Below are 15,976 nucleotides of genomic sequence, written 5' to 3' on the forward strand. Positions count from 1 at the left end.
AGTAGTCATCCAACGAAATTAATGCAGAGCCGGATCTATGCAGCAACTTCACAACAATAAACAGATTGATCTGCGCCTGAATTGTTCTGGAAACACAAAGAGTAAATATGCAGCAGTGGTTTAAAGTGGGGGCATAATAAGCCAAACCTATAATTATTACAAATTGCTTGAAATTAGATACAATGGAAGATAAACGACTCCTATTGACACAATTTTCTTTTGAACTTTTTTGATCAATACTGTTATTTTTTTCTACCAGATGCTTTGAAAAAGACCATATTTCAGAGAGAAACACTTTGTTGCAATGTTCCCAGCACCTGTTGAAAACATATGAACTCCGTGCCACATCCTTTGCTTTAATCACGGGCAGTGCCTGAGATTCTGTGGCTATCGCCAATGTACGGTCTGCACTGGGGAATAGTGCGGCTCAAATCATCTGTGCCTGCAGAATACCGGGGGTCATTCACCATTAAATTAACTTTAGCATGATGTAGATAAATAACATGAAATACTTTTACATTTTGCTGCTGCTGGAGCAGAAAGCATGTGCCCTGGCCCCCCAAACTCAGAGCAAGAGGAGAAGGGATGAGCCTGGGATAAAAGGAATATGAAAAGGGATGTGCATAATAATGCAGATATTGTGGATAATATAATGTCATCTTGTCCCAGGAGAGTCATTTTGTTTTACCTTGTAATATTTTGTCACAAACGAATTTTTCTCAGAATATAATGGACCATTTACCCCTTGGCTTTTATATGACTATTATACTCCCCTGTGACTCCTAACAGCCTTATAAATGATAGCAGGGGATACATTATTTTCTGTATAATATTCAAGATTTACACTTCTGCATACACTGCCTAGGTCTTTCATAGAAAAATCTATAGGATTTATCAACTATCTTGTTTTCCAGCATGCTGTTTGGGGGTGAGTGCATGAGTGTGTCTTTGCTCACCGCCTATACTATACTATAGGTACAGAATCTGTTATCTGGAAACCCGTTATCCAGAATGCACTGAATTACTGACTTTCCAATGATTCAAATAATTTAAACATTTAAAAAATGTTTCCTTATTCTCTGTAATAATAAAACAGTACCTTGTATTTGATCCCAACTAAGATATAATTACCCCTTATTGGGGGCAGAACAGCCCTATTGGGTTTATTTAATGGTTAAATGATTCCCTTTTCTCTGTAATAATAAAACAGTACCTGCACTTGATCCCAACTAAGATATAATTACCCCTTATTGGGGGCAAACCAATCCTATTGGGTTTATTTAATGTTTAAATGATTTTCTAGTAGACTTAAGGCATGGTAATCAAAATCACATAAATATCCCTTATCTGGAAACCCCAGGTCTCAAACATTCTGGATAACAGGTCCCATACCTGTATTAGGAGGCATATGCCTATTTCTTAGCATACAGCTGTGCACATCTGGTTACACATCTGGCTCAGGGAATATTTCATTGGGCTAATAGTTACAGGGACCCGGGCATGTTGCTGAGTGTCCAGTAAAAGTTTGGTAAGTTAGATGTAGGCTGCAAATGGCACAGAGCAGTTCTCCAACTTTGTGTTCTACACTCACAGTCTAATTAAAGAAGGTCAATTTGTGATTAATAGCACAATGGTATGTCTACCATTCTTTGTTGGATGGCAGACTGAATAAAATTAATAGATACAGAGAAAACTATATACTGTGCCGAGGAAAAAAAATACCTCTTGTGTGTTTCCAATATGAGCACCTTCTTAACATGTCAGAAGTACTAATTAATATTTGATATGTAAAGAAAATGAGTCTGAAAATCAGGAAATATGGTTGCGACTGATAGTGGCCTACGGAGCCAGTGTGCTAACTGTAATCATTTAAAGTAGGATAACTATGTTATTTGCGCCATTAACTTCTCTTAAATACCCAGGGAGCAGATGGATTACTAATTGTAAACACCTGACGTAGAATTTAGAGCTACTATAACTGTAGTCAAAATTACTACTGCTTATTCATAATTTTTCAAAATGATTTCCTTTTTCTCTGTAATAACACGGTACCTTGTACTTAATGGTAACTAAACAGCAGAAACCCATATTGGTGGCAAAACAAACCCTTTTCTAATTATTTAATGTTTCAATTTTTTTTCTTTTTTATGATTCTCAGCCTGCGTTTATCCACAGACCGAGAATCCACCACGTGTGGCATAAGTCTTATTCAACCTTCATAAACATGGGGCCAGAAAAGCCCTGCCAGAAAGAGCCCAACACAACAGAAAAACCCCTAATATACCTATCACTGTAATCTGTGCCTTCAAAAAATTTTTTATTTTGAAATCCAGCTGCAAAACAGTTCTTCTGTTTCTGCAAAAAATTTGAAAACCTGGCAGGGGAGGAGGGACTAAAACATTGATGTTACAAATTGTAACAACTTCTCCACAGCTTACAGACAGCATGCAGGAACTACATAAGGCACAATGCATTTCACTGTGATGTTCCTTTCCTTATTGACATCACATGTGCAGGGAATTGTGGGATTGGGAGGATGCAGGCTGGAGGCAGGCTGAGGGCAGGCGACTACTGTTACATTTTATATGAGTCTCAAAGTAGTCAGCCAGATAAGCAGGGGAACATGGGGCGGGGCTTAGGGAACTATGCCAAACCTTATTATTCATGAAAAGGCTGCATATTTTTTAATTGATGTATTGATAGGACCCCACTGGGTATTTTAGTCACCTGTGAGACCTGGTCTAAATCAAAAACAGCGTTGTGTTATTATGAAATTATAACGCACCACAAAAACGCCCGTGGCAAATATGAGCTATGTACAATTTGTATCCATTCATTTGTGAGTATTGTATGCATATACTGGCAAAGACTCACAACAAAATGCATTTAATGAATATGGGGACCTAATCAAGGGGCAATAAATAGTATTGAAGGAATCTCATAATACCACCACTTAACATTTTTTAATGATGTCAGCAATGATTTTGGCATTGACCATCTCCAAATACACTGCATTTATATGCCATCTGTGCCAGCAATCCAGGGGATATTTATTTGTTGTACTATATCTAGATTTGTCCAGGCGTATCGGCTCTTATGTTTTAAAACACATATTCTGGCATTTTGCGGCTGATATTAGCAATATAAAAAGCACCTACGGTAAAATAAGGCACAAAACTCACTAAGGCAGGTGACAAATCTCCCCAAAAAAACATTGCCCTTGCCTAACACTGAAATAGTCGCAAGAAAATGACATTACTTACTTACACTTGTACTGATGCAACTTAATTGAGGGAAAATTTGAAAGCAGGCATTTCCCTGCAATTAAGTGTAAAGCCGCAAGTAATCATATCATTTACTTGTAGCGATTACAATGTTAGTTAAGGGCAAGGCAAATCTCCCTGTGTGTCATTGCCTTAAGCATAAACAGCAACAATAAACATTTTCACACGTCAACTGAAACATTTTTCAAACTGAACTTCTCTACAAAATATTTCCTGTTGCTTAAGGCCAAAATAACAAACAGAAGCCTATGGAAGCAAGGTTGGAAGCAGAATAAAACTTGTATAAATCACTAACTACTGACGGCTGCTGAGATCTGACATAATTTTAAGCAGCACGGAGGAAAAGTTCTCTCTTGGAAGAGAACCATAAACAAACAATAACCACCAGTGAAAAGCAACTTGTATCCATTTTATTAGTGGAAGTCATAAAAGTGCAAGGGAATACATTATGATATGATATGTTTTAAGACTGCCACCTTGACAGAAAAGCCTATTGGGTTATTTAATAAAAGGCACTAGGTTTGCACAGGGGCAGCAACCCATAGCAACCAATCAGCAGGTAGCATTCACTGGTCACTTTACTGGTTACTGTTCCTGGGCAACTTAGTGCCTTTTATTACATATGGGGTTATGGCTAGACATGTGCAGCCAAAATACTATATAAGAGCTTACATTTTCTTAGGAAAAAATAAATCCTTTCTGGTAGTTGTTTGTAAGATGGGTTCTACACTGGCATGTAAAGGGCATTTTTATAAAATAAATAAATTAAAAAAAAAAATGCTGCTCGCTGCATTGAAACAAACACTAGACGTTGCTAAGGTGCTTGACAAAGTTTACAAGACTAAAATCCATTAAAAAGGTACCTGTTAGCTGAAGGCAGCAAGGACAGTAAAGCTAGTGCAGAAAGCTTTCTTCTTTCAGGCTGAGTTATGTTATCCATTCGATCCACCCACATTTCAATTAGGTTTCCAAGAATTTGGTCAGGCTGCACAGAAAAAAACAGAAACATTGCATTTCCACTTTTCAATGTTACAGGAATGCTATAGAAACTGCAAAACACAGACAAATATTGTTATAGATCATTGGTTATCAGAAGACGCTTTGAGTAGTTTGTCAATACTTGTAATTATAGAGGAAGTACACCAAAAAATTAACTTCAGTATGGTAATTAGTTATCTAAGCACCTTTAATTAACCTTGAATGTACTGAAATCTTGAGGTATCAAGTTGGCCAGTGCATGGTGTGCCTGTGGGTTTATCATGTCGGCCAGTGCATGGTGTGCCTGTGGGTGTATCATGTTGGCCAGTGCATGGTGTGCCTGTGGGTGTATCATGTTGGCCAGTGCATGGTGTGCCTGTGGGTGTATCATGTCGGCCAGTGCGTGGTGTGCCTGTGGGTGTATCATGTCGGCCAGTGCATGGTGTGCCTGTGGGTGTATCATGTTGGCCAGTGCATGGTGTGCCTGTGGGTTTATCATGTTGGCCAGTGCATGGTGTGCCTGTGGTGTATCATGTTGGCCAGTGCATGGTGTGCCTGTGGGTTTATCATGTTGGCCAGTGCATGGTGTGCCTGTGGGTGTATCATGTTGGCCAGTGCATGGTGTGCCTGTGGGTGTATCATGTTGGCCAGTGCATGGTGTGCCTGTGGGTGTATCATGTTGGCCAGTGCATGGTGTGCCTGTGGGTGTATCATGTTGGCCAGTGCATGGTGTGCCTGTGGGTGTATCATGTTGGCCAGTGCATGGTGTGCCTGTGGGTGTATCATGTCGGCCAGTGCATGGTGTGCCTGTGGGTGTATCATGTCTGCCAGTGCATGGTGTGCCTGTGGGTTTATCATGTTGGCCAGTGCATGGTGTGCCTGTGGGTTTATCATGTCGGCCAGTGCATGGTGTGCCTGTGGGTGTATCATGTTGGCCAATGCATGGTGTGCCTGTGGGTGTATCATGTTGGCCAGTGCATGGTGTGCCTGTGGGTTGATAATGTTGGCCAGTGCATGGTGTGCCTGTGGTGTATCATGTTGGCCAGTGCATGGTGTGCCTGTGGGTTTATCATGTTGGCCAGTGCATGGTGTGCCTGTGGGTGTATCATGTTGGCCAGTGCATGGTGTGCCTGTGGGTGTATCATGTTGGCCAGTGCGTGGTGTGCCTGTGGGTGTATCATGTCGGCCAGTGCATGGTGTGCCTGTGGGTGTATCATGTCTGCCAGTGCATGGTGTGCCTGTGGGTTTATCATGTTGGCCAGTGCATGGTGTGCCTGTGGGTTTATCATGTCGGCCAGTGCATGGTGTGCCTGTGGGTGTATCATGTTGGCCAATGCATGGTGTGCCTGTGGGTGTATCATGTTGGCCAGTGCATGGTGTGCCTGTGTGTTTATAATGTTGGCCAGTGCATGGTGTGCCTGTGGTGTATCATGTTGGCCAGTGCATGGTGTGCCTGTGGGTTTATCATGTTGGCCAGTGCATGGTGTGCCTGTGGGTGTATCATGTTGGCCAGTGCATGGTGTGCCTGTGGGTGTATCATGTTGGCCAGTGCATGGTGTACCTGTGGGTGTATCATGTTGGCCAGTGCATGGTGTGCCTGTGGGTTTATCATGTTGGCCAGTGCATGGTGTGCCTGTGGGTTTATCATGTTGGCCAGTGCATGGTGTGCCTGTGGGTTTATCATGTTGGCCAGTGCATGGTGTGCCTTGGGGGCACCATCTGTACATCAAAAGAAGACCTTTATGATAAGAAATAATCCTGGGAAGGAAGCTTTGTCTTGCTTTAAACATTCCAATTTCCTAGACTACAGACCAGTTTTACTCTTGTAGAGGTTCATTCATATATTGGGCTTTCAGTGATTTCACATATTTAGGTAAACCCTATAAGATACAACTATAGATTAACTTTACACCTTGTTGGGGTCTATCAGTGTAGAGAAGGGTTCCATAATAACCATATGCCAATGTATGCCTTACTTGTTATTGTTATCATTATTATATTTATAAAATTCCAGCACACTGTTCAATTGTGCACAATATTTCGAGTTAATGGGACATATGTTTTACCCAGTCTGGATATATTGTGGCTGAGAAAGTGAGTAAAAGAACACAATTCTATACCAATCTGCATTTATATAAAGCTTTGTTTTAGACAAAGAAAATCAAAACTTCTCACCATAACCTTGGAGCTGGTCATGTCCCAGTCCTTAGCTAGACATGGGCAGCTCCACAGGCACTACTCAAATTAATCTTTTCCCATCACAATTGGCACTTTATAGTGAAGAAACAGTGGTTATAATAGAATTTAATGGCAGTGCTCCCAGGCAAAGACCTACTAACAACCTGTTCATTACAAGCTAGGAAATTAAGCTATAAAGCGCACTATGTGTGAGCGTGGCATTTACTAGCTCAGCTGAAGTGACAGATGTTCTGTCTGACACGTTACTTATTCCTCTGATAGCTGCTGACCCTGGGCTGTTATTGGGAACTTGTTCGGATGCCAGGAGCTGAGAGAGGTTTGCAGTGGTGAAACCAACATAATATCAAGTTTTAAACAAAATATTAAACATATACCCTTACTAACAATTTAATATTGACATAAGTCTGACCAGTTATATAATACCTGAAAAGGTTAACACTAACCTCACAATTATATTCTTGTGATAACTGATACAGGAGGGAAGAAAAGCAACACTGATTCTGTAACAATACGCGTCCCAGGATACCAAGGTACGTGGACATCACCACTGGATACTTCTGTGGAGATAAGGATAATGTACAACTTAGCACTGACCTTAAAGGATAAAATAAATATTACAGTTTGACAAAGGAATGAAGGGGAATGTTAAAGAGCTCCACGCAACACAAAAACCCCTAACATACTTATCACTGTAATCTGTAAAAAAGTATGAATAAATACCATTTTTCTATACTGAAATTCAGCTGCAAAAGTATTCTTCTCTTTCTGCATCATTTGAAATCCTGGCAGTGGAGGAGGGACTAAAACATGTTACAGATTGTAACAACTTGATACATTGCATTGCACTGTGATGTTCCTTTCCTTATGGACATTACATGTGCACGGAATTGTAGGATTTGGAGGATGCAGGCTGAGGGCAGTTGACTACTATTTTACATTTTATTTGAGTTTCAAAGTCAGTCAGATCAGCAGGAGAGCAGGGGGCGGGGCTTAGGTAAATGTTCCAAACCATATTATTACATAAAAAATCATGAAAAGGCTGCATATTTTTTGAATTAATGTATATTGTAAAGTTGCTTAAAATTATCTTTACTTTTCAAAAAGCTTAAGTTGTGTTTGGGTGGAGTTCCCCTTTAATGAATGAAAGCAGAAAGTATTCTGAATGTAAAGAATGACTGATTCATGATTGATTCTCTAAGTCATGGTAAAATTAGTTTCCACAGTACTTGTAAATAGTTTCCAGGCTTGGCTTTTTTATTTTATCTAATTGCTTATTCGGGAACTATATTTTATGAATAATTCTATTTTTTTTTAGCAAGGGTACACCCTCAATCCATAATTTATAGATTTGGCTTAATACCAGACCAAGTCTCACACATCCCACAAGGTGTGATGATCTGTGATAAATAAACATTGGCTCCAAAACTGCTTTGGATTCATAAAAACCAAGAGAAATGTGTTTGTGTTTTTTCATAACCTGATGTGTATCCTAGATTTCCTGCTTCCCTAGTATCCAGGTTCTACATATTGATTTCATTTAGACTTTCATTATGCTAATAAAACAACATACAGGTACTTCAACAGACTAAATATCAGTTATAAACCTCAATAAACCTAACAAACGAAGCAATTTCGTTAATTAGGGCATTTCTCAACAGATTAAGTAATCTAGTATCAAAACTACTCCTTACTGACAACACCAAGGTCACTAACAAGTATTTTTTCCCTGAACTACAATGTGTAGTAGAGACAGCAAAGGTAGGATGAGGTGAGTGTAGAGCAGCTATCGGGAAGGCATTTGGGTACAGCCCCTACCAATTATAGCTAATATAATTCCCAAAATGTAAACCCGAAATCTCTGATCATCATTTTGCAAGTCCTTGCAGGAAAGAAATCATTCAGTTATAATAAAAACCAAAGACACATCATTGTTCATAAAATAACACCTCCATCCAATCTGGCAGAGACAAGCAAATAAACAGCTTTGTGTCACCTGTGACCCAAGTACTAGAAATCTCTGGAATCAGATTGCTTTTTTTATACATGCATATTTGGCAAACTACTCCAGTTATGCACTTCATATAATGTAATGGAGTATCTGCAAATCTCTCCCTTAATGTATTCACTTTCAGATTTCATTTATTTCCTCTCCTTTATCCTGTTTTAATGTAGAAAACAAGCTACCTTGAACCCCCTAAGGTATTTTAAAGCCAGCCAGTATCATAACATGTATGTTGTGTGCGAATGTAATAGGGAATCAGTGTGAATATGCTGTCTGTAGAAGAAAAGAAAAAACTACCTCTCCTTCAATAATGCCCCTGAAGACTGGAGGAAGAAGAGCTTGAAACATCTGTGGACCAACAGCAGGATTGACCTTCAGGACATTTTCGACTACCTAGAGAAAAGAAAAATCCACCAAATGGATATTTTGCCATAAATAATTTTATAAAACAAGCAAACATACAGTAAACATAGTCATTAGCAATCAACATTAATCAGTATACTCAGACCACAATCGAGCAATTAATACAGTTTTAGATAATGGTTAATAATGACCAGCATTTTCACATCATGCATTACTGTGCTTTCGGCATATGCACTAAAAGGAATTATTATTACATTTACAAGTGCAAAACTGCATAACTCAAAAATGATTTTAACTAAGGCCTCAATGAACATATTCACACTTAATAAAAGAAAGAGAGAGATGGAAAACAAACAAATTGCATGTTACAGTTGGGTTCTAAAGAAGACCTTCTCTGAGGTCCTGACTTGGTCAGATCCCCTCAGAGCACAACAAGGTTAGAGATATATGAAAACATGGTTGTGACAATCATTTTTGTACTTCATGCTGAGAGTACCATTCCCTGCTTTTCACCCCTCTAGGCAAGTCTGCCAGTTGTCTATAGGGTAACATGCTCAAATCGTCACTTTTATCCTGCAAGCTTTCAGGCTTTTCCCAGAAATTTTTTCTTCATGACCCAAAAAGGCAAATATTCTTGATATCTATTCAACTCCAGTTGAATATCTATTCAGATCCACCTATGTGAAAAAATATATTCGCTATAGATATATTTATCTATATCAGACCTTCACCTATCATCTCCTTTCATGACTTCATCCCAGTCCCTCAGCATCTGCCTTTCATTGGAACTCCCTGCTGTGGCCCAGCAGACTCTTCCCATCCCACCAAACCATTAAATGCTCCCTAATGACCAATTTATTCACTTAATCTAGTGAAGAATATTCAAAAATATTCAGCATACCCTAATTGATTGGAAGGCAATAAAAAATAATAAATAATAGAGAATCACTAAGTTTTGTCAAGCAAGGCCCTCTGATGCCATATTTAGTCTGTAACCCTTATTGGTTTGTTATATATAGAAATGTAAAGCACAAGTTGCTGGCACTATATAAAGAAATAGTGAAAATGTAAAAGTCCTTAATACCTAGTGTGCTGGGAATTAGTAAAATATAATTTTGCAGGAAGAAACAAGCAATATAGTAAGAAGAAAGAATAGAACTATGTTAGTAACTTAGTGAACTTTAAAAGACTATATTGTAGGCTGAAGCAATTCCTTTAAATGTGAAAATTCAATTTGTGTGAATCCAAAAGCTTTTATATTTGAAAGACTGTACCTATTCATGTTTGATAATAATAATGAAAATGATGATTTTCTTCAAAGGAATATATGATGAATCACTGTCTGAGATATATATATATAATTCACTGGAAAGGGCATTCAACCCCCCCCCCCACAAAAAAATTGCCAGTGTGCAAATAACTGCATTCAACAGGGCTTGATATCAAATCAAAAAACTTTGGGATCAAGTAGTAGTTTCTGTTTTAAAACGGTAGAGAAAATGGAAATATGTTATAAAATTTTGAATTATTTGATTAAAATGGAGTCAAGGGGAGAATAGTCTTCCTGTAATGGATTCTCATACCTGTAATTAAAATTAGCCGCAGCGTTTAAATAATTACAAAAAGATAAAAGGAGAGTAAAGATCGTAAGGTCTAAATGAACACCTTTTCAACTGCAAAGAGTAAAAAACTGCCAGGACATAAGTTCTGCAACAAGGTCAATTTTGACAATAACAATGGAAACATGTAGAAAAATAAATTCGCTGCTAGAAGAAACCCGCATCGATCACAGGTATCCAAGGGTGCACACAAGCCCATTACCATGTACATAATCAGTAACTTTCACCACAGAACTCATCCAGGGCAGGAAAAGACAAATAACCTTCGCTTTTGTTGTAGCGAACACTATGAACTCAGATTTATGATATCCAACAGATAACAACAAGCTGTTTGCCAAGCCAAGTAAAGCAAATCTGAAGAAAGGTTCTCCCCTTGCCTTATGGCATAAAGCGCACTGCAAATGCCCACCTGAAGCAATGTCAGACCATGTCTTCTTGGCTGCTAGGCAGCTGCCCTTTCTCACTTCGGGTTTGGTAATTATACCATAAGAGAACTATGGAAGGTTAAAGGAATATTGCAAGCTAACCTGAGGCACAGTGGCAACCCAAGCAAAGACAACCCAGTAAGCATAGCTAGTATCATCTTCATAGAATCTGTAAGGAGGGAGGAGATAACTATAGATATGTCTCAATAAATCTACCACAGTTTTGTTATTGTCCTTTAATACTCACCTCAGGTGAGGAATTGCTTAGGAATTGGTGCTGCAATATTATGTGGCTAGTATTGATGCCTCTGTATTTTACTGTCTATTTCAAACACAAATATTAAAAGTAATTTTTGGATTAAACATAAAATCCAAATTATTTTTTTCTCCTGTTACAAATGTATTCCAAAGTATCAACTGTCAATCATTCTTGCCTTCCCTGGCTTAATGCCTCAGACATGGAGGCGGGGCAGGCAGTTGCTTTCACTTCCATTTTGCACTTCTTAGATGTCACACACACAGCATTCCCCTCCCTCCTCACCTCCTATAACTGTGTATCCTGTGCATAGACATGGGCATAAGGTTCCCATTATGGTGCATACACAAGATTTTGGGGTAGATCAAAGTTGTCTTGAAAACTGTGCCCACAAAATGGCACCTTCCCGATAGCCGTAATTATGAACTGCAACACTTAAGGAAACAAACATTAAAGTAATTTATATAGTGTAAGAAAAGTTAATTTTGCTCAGTTAACAAAATAGAAAAGGATTTGGAATTATTTCTTAGGTTGACAAGTCCCCTTTAAATAAATAAAATAAACTCTATTTATAATCTAACTTGCACATTTTTTTCAATGTATTTTTAAATGATTCCTTTAGAACAGGCTTTGCACAGAATGCTCGTACAGCATCTGGTAGAAAGCTAAAAGCTAGTATTACAAACATAAAAAGCCCCAACGCTTTTTATTGTTTTATTCAAAGCACAAAATTAGCATTTTTTAGGTCACCTGCTGCGATGGATCAACATGCTTTGTTTATTTATATTAATCATAACAGAATAACTGTCCATAGACAGACAGATTTCTAGCCATTGTTCTAGTCAAACAGAATTTGATATAGTAATAGTTTGGTGTGTAAATATCTATAAGAATTTTTTTAATTTTTGCCTTAATATTATAGTTTTTTAACTTGAGGAAAGGGACAATAACAATGTTTTAACCAAATGTAAAGAACATGAAATAACTTAGCAGTCCTGCAATGATAGAAAAGTCAACTCTAATTCATGGGCCTATACCTATAGAAACATTTAATGTAGAAAGCTTTAATTACTAAATCCTATGCAGTGTTAGTTTCAGGATAAGATTTAAAGGACATGTAAAGCCTACATTTGCCTACAATGTATATCAGTTGGGCACATCTCCCCCACCCAAATAGTATTATCTGTACTGCATATATCCCCTCCGCTTGCCAGCACCATTACATTTTCCTAAAGCAAATAGCAGCTTTCACCCGGTGGCCATTAAATCTGCAAACAGCCTACACACACACACACACACACACACAGAGACCCTTATTCAGCATTCATTTCATCAAGAATACAGGCTCACACAGGCACAACTGTCTCTGATAAAAGTTCTGCTTTGTTTAAGCACTGTAATGGTAAAGCTGAGCTCAGGAGAAAAAAATTGAAGCTGACAGCTAGAGCTGAGTTTCTATGGGAACCAGCAATGCCATCTCTTCACTGGCTGCTAGACTGGGGGGTGTGTTTAGTATTCTGAGCAAGAACAACTGAGCATGCCCACAAGCCAACAGCCAAAGCAAATTCCCAAGGGAGGGGGCGAGTGGGTTACAGGAGGAGAAGCAAATATAAGTGATTAAGGAAATGTTGCTGCCTTACTATTAACCTCTGGACAACCAGTGTGGCAGGTATTGAAAGATTTCACTGATTCATTTTTTGTGTGTAGGGTTTACATGTCCTTTAAACTATATATTTTACATAGAGTATCAGCAGCTAGAAATGATCAGCAATGGAAAGACTGCTGGGAAATTCCACATAACATCTGTTGACTTTCATGTAAACTACCCAGGAATTATTTGAGTGAAGGCACCAATATGTATATTTTAATATTTATGTTGTAAATCAAATCAGCTCTAATTGTGAAAATTCCATAATAAGCATATCCAAGTACACCTCTTGATGCCTGCACTCTTACATATGTAATAACCTCGTGCTGTGCATGAAAGCTATGTACTTCTCATCATGTGAATATGGTCATGGAAACACACAAGGAACAATCTATCTATCTATCTATCATTTATCTATCTATCTATTTATCATCTATCTAATCAATTTATGTATTTATCAATATAATCTATCTATCCATCTACACATCCAGCCGTCTGTCCATCATTTCTATATCTATCAGAAATGGATATCTATCTATCATGAGATGAAGTCCCCGCTTTACTTTTGCTATTTGAATTGCCGCCATTAGTACACAGCAGTTTTTTGATATACACAATAGCAGGGTTTCTGAAGCAAACACACCACCAGTGCAGGGCAACACTACAATATAAATTTATTTTTAGGAGTTCCTGTTCCTTTAAGCTTCTACATTGTTTCAGGTAAACTATTGAGAACCATTAAAAAAGCTTTAACTTTTGCAATATTATAACCACTGTATGTGGATAAGCATTGTTCAAAATGTCACTGCAATCTACTAGGACCTTCTAAAAAAATCCTGGACTGCTGACCATATAATAAACAATCTATATTCTTGCTGCTCTGTCTGTAGGAAAAGTTGTTGAAAATGCATTTCAATTACTTTATCTAAAGTGAGCTAAATTGCAGTCCATGCATGTGAATTTGAGTTAAGTAGACTTCAGCAGAACACAAAACTAAAATACCTTGCTTCCCAGAAATGATTTGTGAATATAAATTGCAGTGTAATACATTTTGCTAGTGTTTAGATAGAAGCAGAGGAGGGGAAAGGGGTGGGGGTCATACAATACTAACACACAGATACCCCATATTAAATCCGGTATATACCACAATACAATCTGAACATATATATTAGCAAAGAAACTAATAAATTACACCTTGGTGGGCGGTTAGGCTGAATAACACAATGTTACACCTCCTACCATATGTTATAGAATAGCATGTTCCAGTAAGAACAATATCTTCCTAGGGAAATGCGAAAGGCTGTTAAAGGAACAGTAACACCAAAAAATCAAAGTGTATAAAAGGAACTACAGTATAATGTACTGTTGCCCTGCACTGGTGCAACTGGTGTATTTGCTTTAGAAACATTACTATAGTTTAGTAAATGAAGCTGCTGTGTAGCCATGGGGGCAGCCATTTAAAAGAGAAAAGGCACAGGTTACATAGCAGATAACAGATAAGTTCTGTACAATACAATGGTGTTTTATCTGTTATCTGCTATGTAACCTGTGCCTTTTCTCCTTTTTCCAGCTTGAATGGCTGCCCCCATGGCTACACAGCAGCTTTTTTATAAACTATAGAAGTGTTTCTGAAGCAAATGTGCAAATTTTACCAGTGCAGGGCAACAGTGCATTGTATTATGATTACTTAAAAACATGTTTATTTTTTGGTGTTACTGTTCCTTTAACTGAGGAGTGGGAAATTAGTATAGCTTCTTTATCAGGAGCCAACTTCTGCACAACTGCACAACACACTGGGTGCAGATACAAATAGCACCACAAAATGGTACAAGTATGGAATCTGCTATCTAGAATGCTTGGGACCTGGGGTTTTCTGGATAAGGGATCTTTTAGTTTAGATCTCTATACTTGAAATCTACTAAAAATTAACTGAATGGTACTGAGTAGTACCAATGTCCTTAAAAACAACTAGAACTGATACCTAGGGCTGTATTTAGGTCCAGTGCCACTCACATCCCCCCCCCCCCCCCCCCAGCTCCGCCACCGGATTAAGAGAGATAGGTTTTATTATATAGGCACCTGAGGGCTGCCCTGAGCACAGGCCCTCTGGTGCCTATATATAAATACAGCCCTGCTTATATCACTGTGTAGACTGCTTAAAGTAGCCAAGCTGCCCACGTATTGACATTATTTGTTAAAGGTATTTGCGTCCAAACATGCTCCTTGTACTTTGTATAGTTGTGCTGAGCACCATTGCATCTGTCCTACTCTTCTGATAAGTTGTGTGTATGGGAGCCTAATGATGCTGTGAAACCCTAAAGCAACTGGCACCCTGGCATCATGGCAATTCTAAGGTTTCCACAGTGGGTTACATACATTAGCACTGTGCTTTTGTTGTCAGCTTCTTGAAAACAGCAAAACTGAGTTAAAAACTGCAAAAAAAAAGTGTGTACTAATGCAGTTTTTAACTCAGTTTTGCTGTTTTCAAGAAGCTGACACCAAAAGCATGGGATTCATGTAAAACATAGAATTGCAATACTGTTGGTTTTGATGCATTGTGTGCAATTGCATTGACGCAATTCGGCTGGCAGCCACAACTGAGTTAAAGATGGCATGATAAATATACATGCCTATGTTGTTTTCAACTCAGCACAATTAAAATGTTTATTGTAATTATTTGTAAAACAGAGGTACACACATGTAACAACCAGTTTCTAGAAAGTCGTCTTAAGCTATGTTTGTTTTCCCATTGGTATCCACTCACTGTACCTTTTCTATTCAACTGAACCAACATATCTATAAAACATATGAAAATTTAAATTTTACATAAGGAGCTTTTTTGTTAATGATATTATTGAGTTGGGCCCAATTAGGTATGAGGGTAAGGAGGTGAACTTTTCAAAATTATTTTGTATAAAAAAATAAATAAATGAAAAACAATATTTTGAGCTGCAGTTTATGCTATTTCCCTTCTAGCCTGCAATGCAGATATCTAGGTGAGCAATTTTCAAGAGCCCTTCCCTTACAATGAGAAAGTACTAAATGGCATTAACAGTGACTTTGTTGGTCCTTCACCCACTTCACTGCCTCAGTGGTAAGACTGCACAAATACTCTACAATAGAAGCAATTTTATTACAATCATCATTTATTTATCAAGCCCGATCAGTTTCTGCACAGTTATACAATTTTTATAAGCAATTT

General features: G+C 38.2%; 1 protein-coding gene across 4 annotated transcripts in view; it reads right to left on the minus strand.

The window, feature by feature from the left end:
• The window catches only part of ipo11 (importin 11), a 115,366-nt gene that overhangs the window by 46,531 nt on the left and 52,859 nt on the right, over window positions 1-15,976 (minus strand). For 3 of the 4 annotated variants that reach the window (NM_001045658.1, XM_031901225.1, XM_012964360.2), the window contains 3 exon segments: window positions 4,148-4,269; window positions 6,905-7,018; window positions 8,761-8,856. In NM_001045658.1, coding sequence (NP_001039123.1) covers window positions 4,148-4,269; window positions 6,905-7,018; window positions 8,761-8,856 — 332 coding nt within the window. 4 annotated transcript variants of the gene reach the window in all.

The sequence above is a fragment of the Xenopus tropicalis genome, chromosome 1 (genome assembly GCF_000004195.4).
Source record: "Xenopus tropicalis strain Nigerian chromosome 1, UCB_Xtro_10.0, whole genome shotgun sequence".
In the NCBI taxonomy this organism is placed as follows: Eukaryota; Metazoa; Chordata; class Amphibia; order Anura; family Pipidae; genus Xenopus; species Xenopus tropicalis.